Here is a 22,226-nt window from a genome sequence, read left to right as displayed (position 1 = left end):
CCCAGCATTTTGAGCTGCCTTATGGAAAGGAGGAGATATGTGGGGTGAGTTTGGGTGTGGAGGGACCTCACAGTGTACATTTCCATTTGCTATGACAGAAGTATAGTGGGCTGCTTTTGAGAGCAGTGTGCATGCACACCATCTCCTCCATTACTTGCTGTTTGTCCACCTATGCCTAGAGTCACCGTACCCTTCACTCTAGGGTGTTACGAGTTCTCTTTCTCAGTCCCCCAGCTCTTTCCTATTATAGTGGGTGGGATGTTTCTTGCACTTTCCCCCACATGCCCACAATTGTTCAGGGACAGGGGGATCTGTCCAGCCCCATCACGTCTATTCTCTTGTGGTGTTTCCTCCCCTAAGCTGCACCAGATCATTTATTTGGAGGGGAGCATTCTGCTCCTCAGTAAATTTTTAATGTCTGTGCTGAAGGACAGTTGGAAAGGTTGGTGTTTATATAATTACAAAATAAGACCATAAGAATGGCCATCCAGGATCAGACCAGTAGTCCATCTAGTCTAATATCCTGTGTCCCAACAGTGGCCAGTGCCAGATGCTTCAGAGGGAATCAAGAGAACAGGACAATTATCGAGTGTTCCACCCCCATCTTTCAGTCCCAGCTTCTGGCAGTCAGGCTTAAGGATGCCCAGAGCATGGGGTTGCATACCTGACTCTCTTGACTAATAGCCATCATCGATGGACCTGTCTTCCATCAACTTACCTTATTCTTTTTTGAACCCTGTTATACTGTTGCCTTCACAACATCTCATGGCAATGAGTTATATAGGTGGACTGTGCATTGTGTGAAGAAGTACTTCCTTATGTATATTGTGAACCTGCTGTCTATTAATTTCATTGGATGACCCCTAGTTCTTGTGTTTTGTGAAGGGTTAAATAACATTCTTTATTCACTTTCTCCACACCTTTCATGATTTTATAGACCTCTGTCATATCTGCCCTTACTTGTCTCTTTTCTAAGATATTAACAATATATATCTACAAAATTATATACAGTTTATCATCTTCCCCACCCTTCCTACATCATTCATCATATTAGGCAAGCTCTTCAACGCATTATACCAACTACCTTTGTGTTTGTACAGCACATAAAATAACAGAGCAATAGACCTGAATAAAGTCTCTGGGTACGATGCAGTATAACTACTAAATAGCCCCAGTTGGCCCTGCCCTCCTGTGGTGGTGATGAATTTCGCATAGGGATGCATTTACCTGAAAATATGGAAGAAAAGGGGAGACCGTTAGTAGCCACAAATGTGTATTTAAAATTATATCTATAATTTTTAAATACACATTTTAAAGGCCAGTATTGGCAATTTGCTCATCCTGATCTTTGCTTTTAAGAAGTTACTTGAATTATGAGAACTGTGCTTTAAGCTGATTGCATATAGATAAAGAAAGCAATGTTTAATATATTCAGACATCTGATTGATAGGGTTTTGGAGAGGGCTAATAGTATGCTTCCTGTTACAATAAAGGGCTGGAAAGAACTCATTAGGTGTTTGGCTGGCTGAATTCCTCTTGAAATAGTTACTTTAACGCTTCTGGGATTTAATTTATTGTGTGGTTAGGGTGCCTAGAGACTTGGATAGGGGCCTTTATTACTTTAAATCTAAATAAAATTAAAGATGATAAATGTGCTAACATTTTTACAGAATGTCTAATACATAACAAACAATTATTATTTTCACAGCATTGCAAGCATGGATGCAGAAAAGACCAAGAGAACCAGTGTGGAAAAGAGCTTGTTTTTGAATAATTTTTATTTTTATTTATGTGTTGTGTTCAAGTGGATGAGCATTCCCATAATAGTATTTTATAAACTTTCCTTTGTAATTTTTTGTTCCACTCATGAAAAGGTAGTTGCAACAATCTGTAGCAAGATTTTGTCTTTCATTATGAGGGAGCTGGATAAAATGAAAACAGCCTTCTGCCACTGAGGCTCTGAAGCAACCAGGTCATTAGTTGCCAATACGAAAAAACTAACATCTGTGTAAAAACTGTAATCTTCTTAGAGCATGTTAATGAGAAAAAGGTTAAAGATAACTTCAAGAAAAGTTTGCTCTTGTTAAAGTTTGTTTATAGATATTCCAGTATGTGCTTTCAAATTTTCTATGGATGAACGTATATTTAGGATGTTTCCTGTGGATGAACATCCATTGAGGATACTTTTGAGTATCTTAAAGTCAGTCTTGGAAGTTGATGTAACATCTAAATGTATTTTGCAGAATATGATGTGTAACACTGTAGTGTGAAACAAATGTTGTGTCACTGGTCTTCCATATAGCAAGCTACCAGTGTTTGTTTTGCAGGAGAGCGTGATATAAATATCAGTTGTACACTTTGGTTTCACAAGCTTGTATTTAGACTTCTAAAAAATAAATGTTTGTAAATGTTGCATATGGTCCTTATTTCTTAATTTTGAGGTTATATTTTAAATTTTTCATAGATTAAAAATGTGCAATAGAAAAATTATACTGAGGTTTTTGTATTGCCAACATGTAGCACGGTGTAAGTGCATCAGGCCAACTTCTAGTTTTTGAAGTGCTGCATAAAGATTGTGGCAGTTCATTATAAAGCTGTTAAAACTCAGAATTTCCACTTCAGAGGAAATTTCAACATTTTAGAATTTCCCACAAAACAGAATTTCCAAAAAATTTCATTTTCAGTATTGTGAAATTTGCTTCAAATTTTATTTTATGGGTCTTTTCATTTATATATTTTATAATATTTCATAACATGTCAGAAGTATTAGTACATAATACTTACATGTCATAATGTCAGAGGTAATGTAATAGTTGAAAAAAACTATTTTCATTTTATTTTTAAAATCAGACACCTGTTACTTAGTACTAATTGAAACATCATCTTTTCCAGATCAGAGTTCCTCCTGTGTGTGTTTTAATAAAACAAATTGATGACTGTTTGTAAAAATCAACATTTTTCAAAATGTTATGATTTCAATGAAAATGGCATTTGTCTGCCCCTCCCCCCAAAAAAAGTGTGACTAAAAGTTTCTGACCAGCTCTATTTCATTATTTAACAATAGAACAGTTAAGCTTTTCAAAATAAAAAATGGTGAACTTAGACCCTGATTCAGCAAGGTACTTCAGCACATGCCTAATGTTAAGCATGCATGTAGTCCCAGTGTTAGGCACATGCTTGGCTATCTTTCTGCACTGGAAGTGGTGGGGTTGGCCAGGAGGCTGAGCAGCCGGACTGTCTAGCTCAGGGGTTCTCAAACTGGGGGTTGAGACCCCTCAGGGGGTCGTGAGGTTATTACATGGGGGGTCGTGAGCTGTCAGCCTACACCCCAAGCCCTGCTTTGTCTCCAGCATTTATAATGGTGTTAAATATATTAAAAAGTGTTTTTAATTTATAAGGGGGGGTCGCACTCAGAGGCTTGCTATGTGAAAGGGGTCACCAGTACAAAAGTTTGAGAAACCCATGTCTAGCTCTTGTTGCCGGGGAGAGGTGAGGAGGCTGAGCACACAGGCTCTCTGCCTCACTGTACCTGTGGGGGTATTGGGAGAAGGCTGAAGACCCAGGCCATTCTGGTAGCGGGGCTGGAAGTGAAATTGACAGAGCATTCCCAGCAGGAAGCTTAAAAAATCCACTTTGTTTCTACTGAAACAGAATTTCCCTTCCCATGAAAAATTTTGCTTTGACATTTTGAATTTTTTTCAAAAACCCAGTCTTTTTTAACAGGAAGATATTTCCATTTTATGGCCAGCTTTACATGAAGTGCTATATCACATTAGAGTGGAGAGTCACAAACGGCATTTTAGCAGAGGACAAAAATGTACTCGGAAGCTACAGGGATTTTTAAATGAATTGAAAGTTTGTCAGAATGCTTTCAGTTCCCATTCGAAGAAAAATGAAATGATAAAATAAATAACCAAAGAAAAATGAATATTCAAAGCATTTAAAAAATATAGACCTAGCAGCTTATCTTTGTTTATGTAGTTTCCAAAACTGGACAAAAGAATATTAGCAGAATGGATTCAATAGAACTAGGGTAATGTGTTCTAAATGTCGTGTACTGAAGTGTATGTGTACAAAGCCCAAATATACAAATACAGGTTCCCAGATCAGTGATTGTAATTGTTCTAATTCTTCTTCGAGTGATTGCTCATATCCATTCCATGTAGGTGTGTGCGCGCCGCGTGCACGTTCGTCGGAAGACTTTTACCCTAGCAACTCAGTGGGTCGGCTGGGCACCCCCTGGAGTGGCGCCACCATGGCGCCGGATATATACACCAGCCGACCCACCCACTCCTCAGTTCCTTCTTACCGCCCGTGTCGGTCGTTGGAACAGTGGAGCGCGGCTTAGCTGACCTCCACTTCCCTAGCTACTCGTAGTTTCTCTCGTTAATTATATAGTTCAGATGTTATAGTTGTAGTTAACTTTGTTTGTTTGTAGTATAGTATTTATTTCACAGGGATTCGGGGTTTATCCCTTTCCCCTCACCCGGTGCTGGGTCCGATGCCCGGTCCACAGGGTTTTATAATGCTCGGCTGGCCACAAGCCGATGCCGACATGAGATCCTCTCCTAAGTGCCTCGAGGAATCTCACCTCATAGATAAGTGCCGCATTTGTGAGGCCTTTAATCCGAGAACAAAGGGGAGCAGGACTTTCGTCTCAAACAGCTCCTGAGGGAGGCAGCTCTTGCTCCTCCGCTCTCGGCACCGAGCGCTGGTTAATCTTCAGGAGCACTCCCTCGGCACCGGATCGCTGGTACCGCCAAGGCCTCTCGGTGCCGACCGTCGCTGGCTCCGACGTCTACTCGGCCTGGAGGATGAAGAGGCACAATATCCTTGCTGCGTCCGAGCTGCCTGCTCCGCAGCCGAGCGCTATGCTCAGTCGGATCGCCCGGCACCAATGTCTGCCGCGGCACCGACAATATCCGCACCATTAACTCCGGCCAGGCAAGAGCCGTCGAGTCCGGTGCTGGAAAGCTCCCCGGTACGGACCGTGGTCGAGCTCGCTATGAGGCTGCGTCCGAGCCGCCTGCTCCGCAGCCGAGCGCTATGCTCAGTCGGATCGCCTGGCACCGATGTCTGCCACGGCACCGACAATATCCGCACCATTAACTCCGGCCAGGCAAGAGCCGTCGAGTCCGGTGCTGGAAAGCTCCCCGGTACGGACCGTGGTCGAGCTCGATATGAAGCTGCGTCCGAGCTGCCTGCTCCGCAGCCGAACGCTATGCTCAGTGGGATCGTCCGGCACCGATGTCTGCTGCGGCACCGACGATATCCACACCATTAACTCCAGGCAGGTAAAAACCGTCGTGTCCGGTGCTGGAAAGCTCCCCGGTACGGACCGTGGTCGAGCTCGCTATGAAGCTGCGTCCGAGCCGCCTGCTCCGCAGCCGAGCGCTATGCTCAGGCGGATTGCCCGGCACCGATGTCTGCTGCGGCACCGACAATATCCGCAGGGGCCGTCGAGTCCAGCACCTGAACGCTCCCCGATGCGAGCTGTGGTTGTGCTCACCATTCCCTCCACACAGGAAACATTTCCACAGCGAGGGTGTTAATGGCAAGGGCAGAACCTGCGCTGCTTTAACCCCCGGTACCGCCGGTGCGGGTTATATTGTCTATCGCGAGCCTGTCTTGCTCACGCCACCCGGTGTCGGCACCACAGAGCGGCACTGTTCACGATCGCAGTCTCGCAGATGTTCTCGGTCCTGTCGTCAAGCCCGGTGCCGGCACCGTTCACGGTCCTGGCACCGTTCCCCATATCGGTACCAGTCGTACCCGCAGCACCGATCAGCGGCCCGTTCCCCGACCTGGTACACTCGGTTCAGATCCAGCTTTCGGCACCGCTCCAGGCACTGGATTCATGTAGCCGCTCCCGGCGTCGAGCCTCGAGATCTCGGCCAGCCTCCCGGCATCACTCCGGTCGCAGGTCCCATTCTCGCTCCCGGTACCGGTAGGCCTCACGGTACCGATTCCCGGTGCCGTGTCGAGCGCCATGGCCATCCATTCGGATGTGGACACCAGAGTCTTCCGGGTGCTCCAGGACAGGACCCTGACCTCCATCAGTGGCTGCCCTGTACATCTTGGGCGCGCTACCTGTGCTCCCATCGCGCTCTGTTCTGTCAGAGCACTGGGTACCAGGGGGTGACAGTTAGTCGTCCCTCTCCGACTGCTACGGAGGGAGTCCGGTTCTGCCACCGGATTCCCACATCCCACCAGATCAGCAGGTCGTCCAGGAGCGTGAGCCCACACAAGACCCACTTGCCCCGGCTTTTCGTCTCCCTCCTCCCCAGATGAGGCGGTGACAGAAGCGTGCTCCTTGGACCCTCCCCTAATCGGCCTGGGGGCCCATCAGGACCTCCCGAGACGGGTGGCATTCACTATGAATCTCCAAGTGGCCACTATCCCGCCCGTAGGCACGGGAGTCGAATGCATGTGCATGGTTTCCTCCAGGGGCGATGGGCACCTATATGTACGTCTTTCCCCCTGCTCCCTTGTCATCTAGTGGGAGACTTTACGGAGTCTCAGACCTCCCGTCAAGAGTTTGATGCCCTCCTGGAAAAAGGGCTCGAAGTGGCGAGAGCTCCCTTCCACACCTTGTTGGAGGTAGCGGACTCCACAGCCATGGCTCTGGCCTCGGGTGTTGCCACGAGGTGCATTTCATGGCTCCAGTTATCAAGCCTTCCCTCACAGCTGCTACACACTATACAGGACTTGTCCTTCAATGACAAAGGCCTGTTCTCAAAACTGGCCCTAGGCTGCAAGGCCCAAAGGTCAGCGAGGTCACTATGCACTCCCTCTCGGCATGTACATGCCGATGTCTCACCGCCGACCTTTCCGCCCAGCCTCGCCGCCCTTACCCTGCGCCTAGACAAAGACAGGGCTTTGCCAGCAGGCGACGCTGAGGCAGTCGTAGGCATTGGTCGGGACCCCTAAGGGGCCAAAAATCAGGGTCCTCCTAACCACCAATCGGGCAAAAGCCTATCCCTCCTCGTCCCTCTTAGGGACCCCTCTCACGAGCAATTCCTCTTGCAAGAGGTGCGGGCGCTCCTCACCATCGGAGCTATAGAGGAGGTTCCACGGTAGAAAGGGACAAAAGGTTCTAGCCCTACTAGTTCCTAATCCCCAAGGTGAAGGGAGGTCTCAGACCTATCCTAGACCTGCGGGAGCTCAACAAGTTATGATATACCTGCAGTTCCGCATGGTATCCATGGGGACCGTCATCCCATCCTTGGATCCTGGAGACTGGTATGCCGCCCTCGATATGAAGGGCGCGTATTTTCACGTCGCCATTTATCCTCCGCACAGCAGGTACCTCCGGTTTGTGGCCAACCGTCATTTCCAGTTTACGGTCCTCCCGGCTGACCTCTATCCAGCCCCCTGTGTATTCACAGTGTCTGGCTGTAGTCGCCGCCCTCTCCGCCACTGTCGGATACACGTTCTCCGTATCTGGACGATTGGCTCATTCCAGGGGCCACCGGGGCCCAAGTTACCACTCGTGTGGGCGTCGACGAGATCCTATTCCTGCGTTTAGGCCTGAGGATCCATATAACAAAATCCACCCGGATTCCCGCTCAGGGAATAGACTTAACTGCGGCCACCCTGGACTTCAGTATCGCACAGCCTGCTTACCTACGCCTTGCTTTCATGCGTTGGTAACCATTGTACAAGGTCTACGGACCTTCCCGGTAACTTTGGCTTGAACGTGCCTAGGTTTTCTGGGCCACAGGGCTGCCTGCACGTGCGTAACCGAGCATGCCAGGCTTCGCCTCCGTACACTTTAATGATGACTCACCTCAGTGTACCACCCGGCCAGAGACAGCATGGTCATGGTCGCCTCGATCCCCCCGAGTGTCCTAGGCTCCCTTGACTGGGGGTCGATGCCCTCCCTCATGTGCAGGAGGGCTGTTTCATCCACCTCACCCTCGGTGTCCCTCATGATGGAAGCCCCCATCTCTTGACTGGGGTGCTCACTTGGGTCAGTTTCCCACTCCAGACCTTTGGTTGGCTCAACAGCTGCCCTTGCACATCAATGTCCAGGACTGGAGAGCAGTCTGCCTTGTATACCAGGCGCTTCAGCAGCACCTACAAGGTTTTTGTGTCTCGGTGTTCACAGACAACACAACGGACACCCGTTGCATGAACAAGCACGGAGGAGCACGGTCCTCCTCTCTTTGCAGGGAGCTATCCAGCTCCGAGACTCCTGCACAGCTCAATTGTCGGACCTGGTAGCATCCTTTCTCCTAGGGGTCCGGAACACTTGGGCGGATCGCCTCAGCAGTTCCTTCCTGTCTCTCAAGTGGTTGATTCCTCCGGATGTTATCCATTACATTTCCGGAACTTCATTCTTGCGGAAACGGAACGAGAGAGAAGTTCTGCTCATGCCAAGGCCTCTTCCCGGGCTCAATCTTGGCTGCTTTTCTAATGCTGTGGACGAGCCGTCGGCCGTCCACTTTCCCATCGCTCCCGCTGGTTCACAAGGTCCTGCTAACACTCCGCAGGGACAGAGCGCATCTGATCATGATTGCTCCAGCATGGTCCAGGCAGCACTGCTACACCATGTTGCTACACCTGTCGGTAGCCAACCGATTCCCCTGCCTCTTTGCCAGACCTCATAACGCTGGATCACAGCAAACTTTACCACCTAGACCTGCAATCCCTGCACATTGCCGCTTGCCTGCTGGGGCCTAAACCGAGCCGAGTTACATTGTTCTGCCTCGGTCCTACAGGATTCTCCTAGGTGGTAGGAAGCCTTCCACTCGGTTAACGTATCCGCCCAACTGGCAGTCTTTCTCTTGCTGCTACAAAACACAATGTTTCCCCCACAGAGGTTCCGATCTATTTCCTCTGAGATTGCCTATGATCTTCTAACAGCAGCGCCTGGCGCAGTTCATCATTAAGGGTGCACTTGGCAGCCGTCTCTACCTTGCTCCCAAGGGAGAGTGGCCGCTTCATATTCTCACACGCTGTGGTTTCTAGGTTCCTCAAGGGCTTGGGGCATTTATGCCCCCAGGTTCGCCGCCCCACCAACTCCTGGGTCTTCAACCTGGTTATAAGCAGATTTATGCCTGCTCCATTCGAGCCACTGATAACATGCTTGCTGAGATTCCTGTCCTGAGGGACAGCTTTTTCCTTGTAGCCTATGCATCGGCTGGACAAGTCTCCGAGCTTCAGGCTCTCACAGTAGACCCACGGTGCACTATGTTGCGCAAGGACAAGGGGCAGTTGTGACCACGTCCAGCCTTCCTCCCTAAGGTGCTGTTGACCTTTCATATCATCTGGGATATCTTCCTTCCGGTCTTCTCTTCGAAACCCCATTCATCGCGACGGGAGCGCATTTGCCCTCCCTAGACGTCCGTAGGGCGCTCACTTTTTATGTCGAGCGGACAAGCCTTTTTGTACGCCCCCAACTTTTCGTTGTATTGGCAGACTGGATGAAGGGCCTGCCTGTCTCCTCCCAGAGCTTTCCATCTTGGGTGACGTCATGCTTTTGCACCTCCTATGACTTGGCCCATGTTCCGTCGAGCCACCTTACTGCTCGTTTCACCAGGGCTCAGGCTTCTTCTGCTGCCTTTCCGACTCACATACCCTTCCAGGGGCTATGTCATGCTACTGCCTGGTCCTCTATCCGGACCTTTGCCTCTTTGGTCTAACTGTCCAGAGATGATGCAGCCTTTGGCTCAGCAGTTGCATTCTGCAACATCTCACTCCGACCCCACCGCCTACGTAAGGCTTGGGAATCACCTACATGGAATGGATATGAGCAATCACTCGAAGAAGAAAAAACGGTTACTTATCTTTGTAACTGTTGTTCTTCGAGATGTGTTGCTCATATCCATTCCAAACCCACCCTCCTTCCCCACTGTCGGAGTAGCCAGCAAGAAGGAACTGAGGAGTGGGTGGGTCGGCTGGTGTATATATCCGGCGCCATGGTGGCGCCACTCCAGGGGGCGCCCAGCCGACCCACTGAGTTGCTAGGGTAAAAGTCTTCCGACGAACGTGCACGCGGCGCGCGCACACCTACATGGAATGGATATGAGCAACACATCTCGAAGAACAACAGTTACAAAGGTAAGTAACCATTTTTTTCTCCACCTTTCTGTGCTAGGTTCCCTCCAATAGGGGTGTTGGGGTTTGGTTTGGTTTGGTTAATCAGTTAAAACCATATTTCACCTTAATTTCCCCTGACTAGGAAGAAATATGGAGCCACCGTGTCTCTCTCTCGAACAAACAAGCCTACAGATATTTGGTAATTTCTCATTCCTGGAGTGTTACACTCCTACCACTAGATATAAATAAGGGGAATTGTATAAGGGTATGACTAGCAATCACAAAATCTCACTCATATGATCTAAAATGGTGTCTACTAGGCAGTTTACTGACTTGAACAGGCAAAATAATAAATAAATACACCCCTTTGGTAAGAGTATCCAGATTTCTGCTTGTTACATAAGGGCAGAAGGAAGGTGGAAATCATGCCTGAAGTGTGTCCTTTGCAGCTAGTTTCCTTTTCAGGTTTTACTTTGGGGCTTAATATTCTTTTCAGCCTTTTTTAAAAATAGAATGAGTATGTTTCCTGTTAACTCTTGAATAATTCTTGCTTATGGGCTCTCTCATCCTCAGTACTGAGTGGCTTTGTCACACTTGGGTAATGGAGTGGAACTCTTCACCCCCTTTCATTTTTGACTCCACCAAGGTCAGTAGTGACCAAACGTTGTTACAATGTGATGTGGACCATTGAAAATGGCTGTCTTACTTCATCTCCCAGCGTTCACGTCGAAAAGCTTTGCTTGCAATTCATAGTCTCTCCATGGTGGCTAATTATTGTAAATGCTATGGAAATAGAACTACAGTATTCTCTTACCCATGGAGATGGTCCCATGGTTGAGGCACATTGCTTGTGCAGTGCGGACAAGTTTGTTGAGTCTGCTTTGTCTGTTGACTTCTATTACTGCTGAGTGTCGTCCATCTGGCACCTTTCACCAACATCAAATTCTCTTCACACCAAACCCATATACTAATGTGAACGATTCACTGGCCTCTTTACACTCAAGTGCTATTTTGAAAACTGTTTTATAGACGTATTTGGGGAAATTTTAGTTTTATTTTTGCACTGCAGCCACGTTTAGTTCAAATATTCAAAAATGGTTTGATTTTATTCTTAAATTGTGGCTGTTGCACTGCTTTTTTCCACAAGTATAACCATGTAAAGATACAAGTACTAATTCTTGTTTTCTTTCAGTATTTCAATTATGAGGTGGTAATCATTTTATTTTGTGTCATTTCACTGTAGATCTAGTGGTCTCTGACTGTTCGAAAACTTTATTCTTTGCTTGTCCTCATGAGCTTGTTCCAGCTCCCATTGAAGTCAGTGGCAACATTTCCATTGGTTTCAGTGGTATATAGTCAAGCCTTTATTTGTTTCTTACAAAAACTGCCTATTTGTTTTTTTTTAAACTAGCCTTTTAATGATGAATTGCTGATTATGTCACTTAAGAGTTTTCTAAATCATAGGCTTTACTGTAGTTGAAAGTAAAATGTTCTCACACCTCGTGCAGCTTCATGAATTTCTATGGGAGTGCACATGGTGGTGGTGGTGGATAATTTGATCCATAGACAATATATGGACTGCAGTGAGATGCAAAATAATACGTTATAAAGATCAAATAATTTCTTCATATTCCCAAAACAAATAAACAATTCTTCATTTAATTTGTTTACGTATTTTTTATACTTAAGTTCTTATATGGCCTCCCGAACATCTCACAATTTTTAATATATTTATCCTCACTCACAAGGTAGGGAAATACTATTTATCCCCATTTTACAGATGGAGGAACTAAGGCCCAGGAAGACTAAGCAATTTGACCAAGGCCACACAGGACATCTGTGGCAGTGCAGGGCGTTGAACTCTGGTCTCCCAAGTCCTAGGCTAATGCTCTAATCACTTCCTTTCTGTGTGCTGTGTATACATAGAGCTTATCTTAAATGGTCCGTTGATTACTTCCCTGCAGTTTTGTTTTTCTCCAGCAGTTGGCTCAAGTGTTCCATAGCTGATATTTCTAGGTAATATACATAAAAAGATCATATTTCAGTGAAGCAGGATTTCTTTAATATTGGAATGTCATTTCTATTTCAGGTATTACTAAGGCACCTATCACTGTGGTTCTTAATTCCCCCTTAGATTTAGGCATGGAAATAGCTATTTAAGCATCCACAGCTTTAGTGTACTGGATGTTTAATAAGCTGTCAGTGCTATGTAAAAAATCTACTCCAAGTTCTTTCCTGAAAACGAAATGTCCATAGTGTGACCTAAGTTTACGCACATATCTTAATATGGAACATACAGAAGCCAGAGCAGATTGTATTTTAATTAGTAAAAGAAATCTTCTGTTTATCAAAGCTAATTAGCTCTGCAGGTTGTATTAAGTGCTCATTGCTTGGCTAATGAGGACACCAATAAAGTAATGATAGAAAGTTCTTAAAGGTTGTGTCTATGTACAGTATTGTCTGTTTACACACTAGTCAACTAAAATGATGTAAACATGATGACAAAACGCTAATGACAAAACTACAGCTGTTAGTATATTGCGTTAAAGCAGGCTGCAGGCCTTATGAAATGGTCTAGTGGGCCCGTGTATGGCAGGGGCCATAGGTTGGGCACTCCAGCCCAGGGAAGATGGAGCAGTTCTGTCTTATTGAGAGAGAGCACTTTGGCCTGTAATGGGGTATAGGTTCTGGATCCCTTCCAGGTGTAAGTCTGATCCAAAGATTGCTGCAGTCAATGAAAAGATTCTCTTTACTTCAGTTGGATGATAGACCCCCAATCGTTATTCAATAAGAGAGACCCAACAATGTGTGGTTGTGGTGGGAATTCCCTGTAAGGCAGAACACTAACTACCCTCAGAAACCTCAAAAATGACACAGCTGTAAGGTTGAGTGTTGTGTGACCTTATTTACTGGGAGCTAGCAGGTCTCCTCATATTACAACAGATGGCAGCAGAGCAAAGGATTTTGCTGACCAAAATAAATTGGAGCTCTTTCCAAGCATCTAACTTTTCTTTTTCCTAAATGAGTGAAACTATGAATGTGCTATTTTTGTGGGCATATATTCACTGTCACCAAAGGCTCTTAAGCAAAGTAAGCTGTCATGGGATAAGGTCCTCATGGATCAGTAACTGGTTAAAAGATGGGAAACAATGGCAGGAATAAATGGTCAGTTGTCAGAATGGAGAGAGGTAAATTATGATTTACCCTAAGGCTCTGTACTGGGACCAGTGCTGTTCAGTGATCTGGAAAAAGGGGTAAACAATGAGGTGGCAAAATTTGCAGATGATACAAAACTACTCCATGTAGTTAAGTCCAAAGCAGACTGTGAAGAGTTACAAAGGGATCTCACAAAATTGGATGACTGGGCAACAAAATGCAGATGCAATTCCATGTTTATAAATGCAAAGTAATGCACATTGGAAAACATAATCCCAACTATACATATAAAATGACAGGGTCTAAATTAGCTGTTATCCCTCAAGAAAGAGATGTTGAAGTCATTGTGGACAGTTCTCTGAAAACATCCACTCAATGGGCAGTGGCAGTCAGAAAAGCAAACAGAATGTTGGGAATCATTAGGAAAGGGGTAGATGATAAGAAAAAATATATTGCATCCGTATAAATCCATGGTATGCCCACATCTTGAATACTGCATGCAGATCTGGTCACCCCATCTCAAAAGAGATATATTGGAATTGGAAAAGGTTGAGAAAAGGGCAACAAAAATTATTAGAGGTATGGAACAACTTCCATGTGAGGAAAGATTAGTAAAACTGGGACTTTTCAGCTTGGAAAAGAGACAAGTAAGGGTGGATATGCTAGAGGTGTGTAAAATCATGACTGCTATGGAGAAAGTAAATAAGGAAGTGTTTACTCATAAGACAAGAACTAGGGATTGCGAAATGAAATTAATAGACGACAGGCTTAAAACAAACAAAAGGAAGTATTTCACATAATGCACAGTCAACCTGTGGAACTCCTTGCCAAAGGATGTTGTGAAGGCCAAGACTACAACAGGGTTCAAAAAACAACTAGATAAGTTCATGGAGGATAGGTCCATCAATGGCTATGAGCCAGAATAGGCAGGGGTGGTGTCCCTAGCCTCTGTTTACCAGAAGCTGGGAATGGGTGACAGAGATGGGTCACGATGATTACCTGTTCTGTTCATTCCCTCTGGGGTACCTGGCATTGGCTACTGTCAGAAGACAGGATACTGGGCTAGATGCACCTTTAGTGTGGCCCAGTATGGCTGTTCTTATTTTCTTATGTCACCTACCCTCAACAACAGTTACAGTTTTTACTTGATGCCAGATAAGACACATTTCAATTGAATCAAGGAGAGTATCAGATATGAAAGCCACTATACATTAATATAATTTAGTGACAATGTTTTGCCTATCTTTTTGTTAAAAATGAAGTGGTCTTTGGTTTAAACATTTACCACCAGGGCTCTTCCTTAAGCAGACTATACATTTTAAATTACAATTTTAAATGTTCTAACAGTGGAGGAAAACTCCTATGCATCATCAGCCTTTACCACCTGGAGGAGCTGTGATTTTTTTTAAAATTGATTTTTCACAAAAATGGAAAGGACAAAAAGGTAAATGATTTACAACATGTACATGAACACCAGAGTTATGAACTGACCAGTCAACCACACACTTCACTGGGAACCAGAAGTAGACAATCACATGCTTCAGAGGATCTGAAATCGAATTATGCGGTTTTTCAGCTCCTCAAAGCTACCTGACCAAACAGTACTATATAGACATAACATATTAAGGTACCCGCTTTTCTTTTACACAAATGCAAAGGGTATGTAATTTTTAATTATTTACGGACATGATGTAGCTATCAGGATTTATACAGGACTCTGAGTCACAGGGCTGGGTTCTACTTAAAAGCGGGATGAGACCGTATGGCCCAATGATTTTAGGTGTAAGAATTCAGTTGTGGTGGTCGAATCATGGTCAGTTATTTACTTGCCAAGGAACAATATTGAATGTGTGCCGCAAGTTTTATACCACTATTTAAAAAGTGTAGCGATGGCATGGACCTTTATAATAATAGCTGGGAAAAGTGGGCTGTCCTTTGGCCTTTCCCTTTAAAGCTAACATGCCTGAAATGATTATTAGTGAAAGTTATTGATGGTAATGATTATATATCCCGCAACCCCCAAACACCTGGAGAGGTGGTAAAATCACAGCTTCAAACTGGCCCTTTCACTTGGGCGCACTGGCAGAGTCCCGAGGCCGAAGGAGGTTGGCTATCAATACCGCACGTTGTCAATTGCATCCTCCCGGAGGGAAGTTTGTACAAGTAGGATCACGTTCCCACGTCTTAAAAAGAACCCATGGCAGCCACCTAGGGTGACCAGAGAGCAAGTGTGAAAAATCGGGGGGGAAATAGGAGCCTATATAAGAAAAAGACCCAAACTCAGGCCTGTCCCTATAAAATCAGGACAGCTGGTCACCCCCCAGCCCTGTCCCTTGCTGGATTTCCCTTCCCCAGAGCGGTATGTACCTGCCTATCAGTCCCTTCGCCTTGTGAGGCCTGAGCCCGGTGCTTTCCGCCCGCCCCCGGGCGCTCCTGCTCGCAGAGCCGAGGGGGTTGCGCGGCTGATTTTGTGCCTAGTCTGTAACTCGCTGGCGCAGTTGACAGCGTCGGTCAGTCTATTTTTAAAAGCTCAGGTTGTGCTAAACTTAGATCCGCCCATTGCTGTTACCACCGACGCTCCCCCGCCAGCGCCTCAGACGGACCCTGCCCGCGGCCAAGGGGGCTGGGGATCGGCTCGCCAGTGGCAACCAAACCAGAACTTCGCAGGGGTTTTCCCACCCCCCGAAACCCACCCGGGCGCTGCAGCTTGTGTCTATTGGCCGCTCGCTCCCCATTTACCTCCCCACCTGGGGGATGTTACTTCGTTCTTAATTACTCGGCAGGCGGGATCTCCCCACCGAGCGGCGCCTCTTCCTGCCGATGGGGGTGTTCACACCGGTTGCGTGGCTCGGGAAAAGCTGATCCGAAGTCGGGTTTGTGGCATAATTTGGATCATGGCGCTGGAGCTGACTATCATCCCGAGACGTTTCCTCTGGTTTCTCCTAGGTGAGTGAGTGCCTGCCTCCCTCCCTCCCTGTGGTCTCTGCTCCTCGGGACGCGGCGGTAGCGGCGTTTCTCCGTAAAGGAGTTTACACTGGCTCCGAAGCTGCAACGAGGGGAGGCTGAGACCCGCCGATCGCTCCTCACGCGGGAATACGATCCACTATTGTACCAAGGAAACATACACACTCCTCATTCACGGGGCGGGAGGAATTTGCTCCAAAGCTCCTAACTGCGCGCTAGGTTTTGTTGGGGTGTGTTGCCAGCTTTCGGGTCCTGGCAACTCCGCGTGTGAGATTCAGGAACAAGTGCGGTGCTTCTGCAGCCCCGTTCGCTGCAGGTTGCTGGCCCGCCGGCTGCTTGGCAGGATTTTTAGCCTCTGGTGACTTCACTGGGTTTTGCTGTTCTCAGGGTTGATCTTAATGCTGAGCTGTTTAATTCGCTTCTTGAGCAAGCAGTAAAACGAGTTCAACAGGCTCACTCAAGGCAAAACCAAACAAACCCTGTTGCGGTTCTCTGGCCGGGTTGTGTGATGAGGTTGTGCGGGCTGAGTCAGAATACACTAGTAAACCAAAATGTGGGGATGCAAGAGTAGTCAGTTATTCAACATGTGTAGTCCTGTTCCCAATGCCTACACACTGGCACAACCACAAAGTATTGTCTAGTGGAAACACTGAGAGCTACCTGTTAAATAGTCAGTGAAACAATTTGTCCCCACAGTATGTTTAGGTACAATAGGCAATTGCAAAGACTTTTCACTTTAACTTCTGAAGGGATAACGCTCAGGAAAACGTGTAGTTCTCTCCTGTTTCTCTACACACTACATGAACCCTTGGCTAGACTGTCCTGCCATCTCTATCCTGACTTAGTAGGGAGTCATGGTATTGAAACCTGGCCACAGGAAAACCTCTCTCTTAACAAATGTGCTATAGAAATACTTTAGTGAACCCACTGAACGTACTGCCCTTCAGACACAGTTGGAATTTTTATGCACATGCAGAAATAATTTTTCTTTTGTCCTAAACACTAATATTTGGTTGGGACCAGATGTCCCGATTTTTATAGGGACAGTCCCAATTTTGGGGTCTTTTCCTTATATAGGCTCCTGTTACCCCCCGCCCCCCATCCAGATTTTTCACATTTGCTGTCTGGTCACCCTATATTTGATACCATTCTCATTTTACATTATGCATTGTAACTTCACTAAGTGACAATCATCTACTTTAACTGCAGTCAGAGTGTGAAAAGGTCTGTGTTCTATTTTGAAAGCATATAATGAAAGCAGCATCTCTATTTAAATAGAGATTAAAATTAAATAACATGAAATTGAACCTAAATGTTTAGCTTGGCTCCCAACCTGTCAGCTGGTAATGTCACCGGGATCAATCTGCTTTAGATGTCCTTTTCTACTTGAAGGAAGGTCTGCTTTCTAAAGCAGGCTATGGTTACAGTTCTTTCTGTTGTAAAAATTTCTCAAAGAGTTATAAATGGATTGTTCTACAGTTGTCTTCCCTATGTGTCTATTTCTGACATATATGCATTTAGAGGGTCCAACTGGAATGACCTATTTTGAGAAATGTTTATCCCATTAAGACTGGGATTCCATAGCATATAGTTCATTTTAAGTCTGTCTCTTTAAAATTAGTTTGTCTGGCAATTCTTTCTGTTTCTTGCTTAATTATTTTCATGTGGCATCATGTGTCTCCATGTGTTTGTTAACAGAATTACAGATGCAACAGGTAGAAACTTGTCTGTTATTTGGCCATAAGTGCTTGAAAGTCTGTGGCAAAAAGCTTTGAAGAATAATCTATCTGGTATTCTTTGTAATAATGAATATATTTATTTTAGATTACTTAAATATTCAAAGAAAAGCCATATTAAAATCATTGTGATACTGACTTGAAATGCAAAAATCTTGAGGAAATGTACATTTCCGTTTTTCCTGCCTTCAGTTCTTCCTTCTTGTTTTCCTTTGAGAACCACAGTAAATAATGTATTGCGCTGTCTTATCTGTACAGTGTAATTAACTATTTACCACTTTTTAGCTTGTGACTATTCACAAGGAAATAGTAGACAACACAAGTTAGGCAAAACTTATTCTCCATGTTTAGTTTTAGAGACATCCTCATTGTACATGTCTAAATAGTAAGTTGTCCTATTCAGAAACTATGGTATAAACAATAACATTATTGCCCATACATAGTCATTCTCATTTACAATTGTTCTGATGCTTTATTTTAGACTAGAAATCTGCTTGTCAGTCTTTATCAAAGCTGACGGTAAGAAGACTGTCAATAATGTGTTGGCTGCAGCTTTGTTTTATATTCTAGAAAATCTTAAATTGAATATTATGACAACATAAATCGGTCAAATCAGTGACAGCACTATGCATGTGTTGGGCCCAATCATACAAAGTGCTGAGCCTCTAATTAACTTCACTCCATCTCACAGAAGTGGACCTACACATGTCATTTATTATTCTACAGTTAGCATTGCCCTTTGGTAAAATCATCCTGGCCATAAAGTCACCAGTCTAGATAACTGATTGAAAAGCCTCAGGTCCACTGTGTAAAACCTGCCTATACTGTGCAATAAACAACAGCTTCAGTAATAATTTGTTCAGTTCCCAGGTATTATCTCTTGGTTATGCTCATGGTGCAAATATATTGGATTCCTTTGTTGCACATATTTATGATATTTGTCTCTGCTCTGTTAGATGGAGGGTGTGGTAGTGTACGGCAATTTAAGCATTGGTTTGGAAATACCTTTACTACATATGTAATGTGACACCTTGGCTGTGGGGATGGAACTTGGGACCTCTGGATTCAAAAGCATCTGAGCCCCGATTGCCTGAGCTAAAAGATCCAGCTCTGCTAGCTGAAAACCAGTAGCTGACTTGTAAAACTACGTTGGGAAGCTCTCCCAACTGTGTAAACATAGGTTACACGCAGCAGCATAGGTGCAAATCCTGGCAGGATCAACTCAGCCCTTCTTTCCGTGGCAGATACATTTGAGCCCAATGCAGATGATTGCTCAGGTGTCACTCAGATATGAGCCCTTACAAAACAGTAGCGACCAGAACACTGACTCTCTAAAAATAATCTCACTCAGCAGATCTGATACCGGTTTGTATCCTGAGGCAACTGTTTACAGTAGTGATAAAAATAAGCTTTTATTATCCATCTCGCAGAAATAACATAGCTATGAGAAAGTGAATTGTGTTCTCTCTGGACTGTGTACCATTACCAGTAATACAGGTTATGCAGGCCCAATTCGTCCCTCAGTTACACCTGCACAACTCCATGTAAACATTTATGGGGCTGCACAAATGTAACCTTGGGTAAAATTCGACCTGTAGAATCTTTATTACTAGTGATGATGGATGAGCCAGAAATAATTCAACTTGACTCAGATCCCAGGTGGAGATTACAGGGCTGGCAGTTAGGGGGGAAAAATTGTTTTACAGTACTTGTAAACTGAGCAAATGTGCTTTGCAAATCATTGAGACACGATAACATGACTCCCGCCTGATGCTGTTTCTACAATGTCACTTTAAAAACAGGATCATCCCTATTTTGCACTGATACTAAAAAGGCAGGATTTTTCTTTTTGTTTTGTTTTACTAAGAAAAAGGTTCTTGTTTGGATTAATGGCCAAATTTCTCCTCCCCCTCACTATTGTACACTGTACCAGGTGGCTGCTGCATTCCAGAGGTACTGCCCGTATGTGCTCGCCAGTTGCTTGAGATCTTTTAAAGTGAAGGGTGGTGGACAAACGTATCAGTATAAATAGGTGAGAGAGGAATACTGGATGGTATAAAGGTTTTACTGGCTTGAGTTTGGGGTGGCTGCATGCCTCACAAATAAGTTCTGCAGAGCATCCCAAACAAGTGCTTGGTACCATAGCGCTCCATCACGTGTTCTGTAAAAAGGTCACAATTAAAAGATTAGAAACCTTTAAAAGTGACCTAAAATGGCTCATCTGAACATATAAATATCATGACTCTGAAATCAATTCACCTCTGGACCTTCCATGGGTAGAACCAAGTTCTATGTGCACCACTAAGAGTTAGGAATGTTGGTATAAAACTGACATTTCTAGCAATTCAGGGTTGTTGGGGTATTTAACTTTAATCTTTCACTGAGTCCTCAGACTAATGTAATGGGGATGGGGGAAGAGAGACATTTTACATCTGAGGGAAAGAAGGAAACTCTTTTTGTGACAGGTTGACTTAAAAATACATGACAGCTGCTTAAAGCTGCTCAAGTATGTGCAATTTTAGACAGGCCTGATAGAGATGGATTAGTGAGCAGAGCACAGGTGAAATGGCTCAAGGTTATGTGCTAACTGCAGTTTATTACATGGGTATTATATCTACAGACGCACAGAAAGAGGTAATGTGAAACAGGTACTTCTGTTACACAAACACACCAGGATGATCATGATCATATTCCCACTTTTTCCCTGTAACTTTTTAATACCACAGATTAATAGATTCTAAAGCCAGAAGGGATCATTATGATCATCTAGTCTGACCTCCTGCAAAACCCAGCCATAGAATCACAACCAGTAATTTCAGCATGAAGACGATAACCTCTGAGCTGTAGCATATCTTTTAGAAAGAGATCTATTCTTGATTTAAAGACTTAAAGTGATGGAGAATCCACCAGATCTCTAGGTAAGCTGTTCCACCGGTTAATTACCCTTATAGTTAGAATCGGGAGGCCTTGTTTCCTACAGATGAAATTAAAAAACAAAAATAAAATAGGTTCAGTTCTTAAAAATAAAAACATCTCTGGAATGTAACCGTTCCAGTTTACATATAACATCAATAGCTCCCAGTTCTGTACAGTTAAATAAAGTGGTGATTGCATTTGATTGTGCACTGATGGGGCAGTAGCCTGCTTAACATCAACTAGCAGGAATCTGCTGGGCTTTGAGCAATTTAATGACATCAATTAACTCTGCAATGTTGTTGAACTAAATATCCGTTAAATACTGATACGTTAATCTCTTCTGTGTAAGTGCCCTGTAGATTGTGGATGACTAACAAATACCATGACCTGGAATGAAATTAGAAGCCTTGTAAATTATCATTAGGAATGGGACTGACACTTTTCAGACTTTCAGCTGCAGTAAAATCAATTATAGATTTTCTAATTATAGATTTGAGAAGATCTTGGAATTTATGAAAATGCAGATTCTGATTTATTATTAAACTGTAGCAAGTTCTTTTTACCATAGCAACTGGCTATAGATCTGAAACCAGACCTTGGGATATTATGTATTTAAATGAAAATGATTTATATTCACTTATGACAGAGAAATAGTCTTAGTAGAGCTGGTTGAGAAATGATTTTTTTCCTGCTAAATTTTTTTGACAAAAAATGAAAAAAAAAAAGAACATTTTGGGGGTTTCATCAAAAAAAGAAAAAGCTGGAAATTTAATCTTTCTTTTTTTGCTTTGAAGTTTTTCATTTTTGACAAAAACCTAATTTTTTTAATGTGGAAATTTTTGGCAAAAATGCGGTTTGTTAAAAAACCATTTGGGGCGGGAGAGTGAAAGGGGAGAGGGATAATTTTTTTTTCTTTAACCAGCTCTAATTCTTAATTTAAAAAAAAAAGGAGATACAATACTCTGGCTGGTAGAATAGTATCAATTACTATATTCAATATATTTCATGGCTATTCATCAAACTGTTTGTTCTGTTAATGCTTTATGAGATATTTGACCAACTTTACATCTAAATAGAATTCAGCAAGTTGGTTATTCTCTTATTACCACTGAAAATTTTCTAGTGATATATTTGTGAATATGAATTCCTGCTGTTTGACTAGCCCTTGGTTCAGTGTCGTCTTTTTGTGCAGACCACATTTTCACCCCAAAATCTCTCCATATTGGGGTATATTGTACATGTTTAAAACACTGTTTCCCAATGTCCTAATGTAAAAACGACCACATTGCACATCTTTACACGGTTGTGACTTCCATATGTTTGTTTTTCCAGAAATTCGTTTGATAATTTTTGTAAAACTAATCTAGTTTTGAAAACTAAGTCGACATCTGTCAGTTCTACACTTCAGTG

The 22,226-nt window shown here is 44.2% G+C and overlaps 2 protein-coding genes across 6 annotated transcripts in view; both read left to right on the top strand.

The window, feature by feature from the left end:
- Window positions 1-2,636, top strand: part of RBM44 (RNA binding motif protein 44) — a 41,082-nt gene extending 38,446 nt beyond the window's left edge. For 2 of the 5 annotated variants that reach the window (XM_045031867.1, XM_045031865.1), the window contains one exon: window positions 1,709-2,634. The gene's annotated coding sequence lies outside the window, so the exon portion shown is untranslated. Of the gene's footprint in view, window positions 1-1,708 lie in introns of all 5 variants that reach the window. The other 3 variants (XM_045031870.1, XM_045031869.1, XM_045031866.1) reach the window with 3 other exon arrangements.
- A 13,072-nt stretch (window positions 2,637-15,708) lies between these two features.
- The window catches only part of RAMP1 (receptor activity modifying protein 1), a 141,182-nt gene continuing 134,664 nt past the window's right edge, over window positions 15,709-22,226 (top strand). The window contains exon 1 of the mRNA XM_044978512.1: window positions 15,709-16,146. Coding sequence (XP_044834447.1) covers window positions 16,095-16,146 — 52 coding nt within the window. The 5' untranslated portion in view covers window positions 15,709-16,094. The remainder of the gene's footprint in view (window positions 16,147-22,226) is intronic.

This window comes from Mauremys mutica, chromosome 10 (genome assembly GCF_020497125.1).
Source record: "Mauremys mutica isolate MM-2020 ecotype Southern chromosome 10, ASM2049712v1, whole genome shotgun sequence".
In the NCBI taxonomy this organism is placed as follows: Eukaryota; Metazoa; Chordata; order Testudines; family Geoemydidae; genus Mauremys; species Mauremys mutica.
This window is presented reverse-complemented; position numbering and strand designations above follow the sequence as displayed.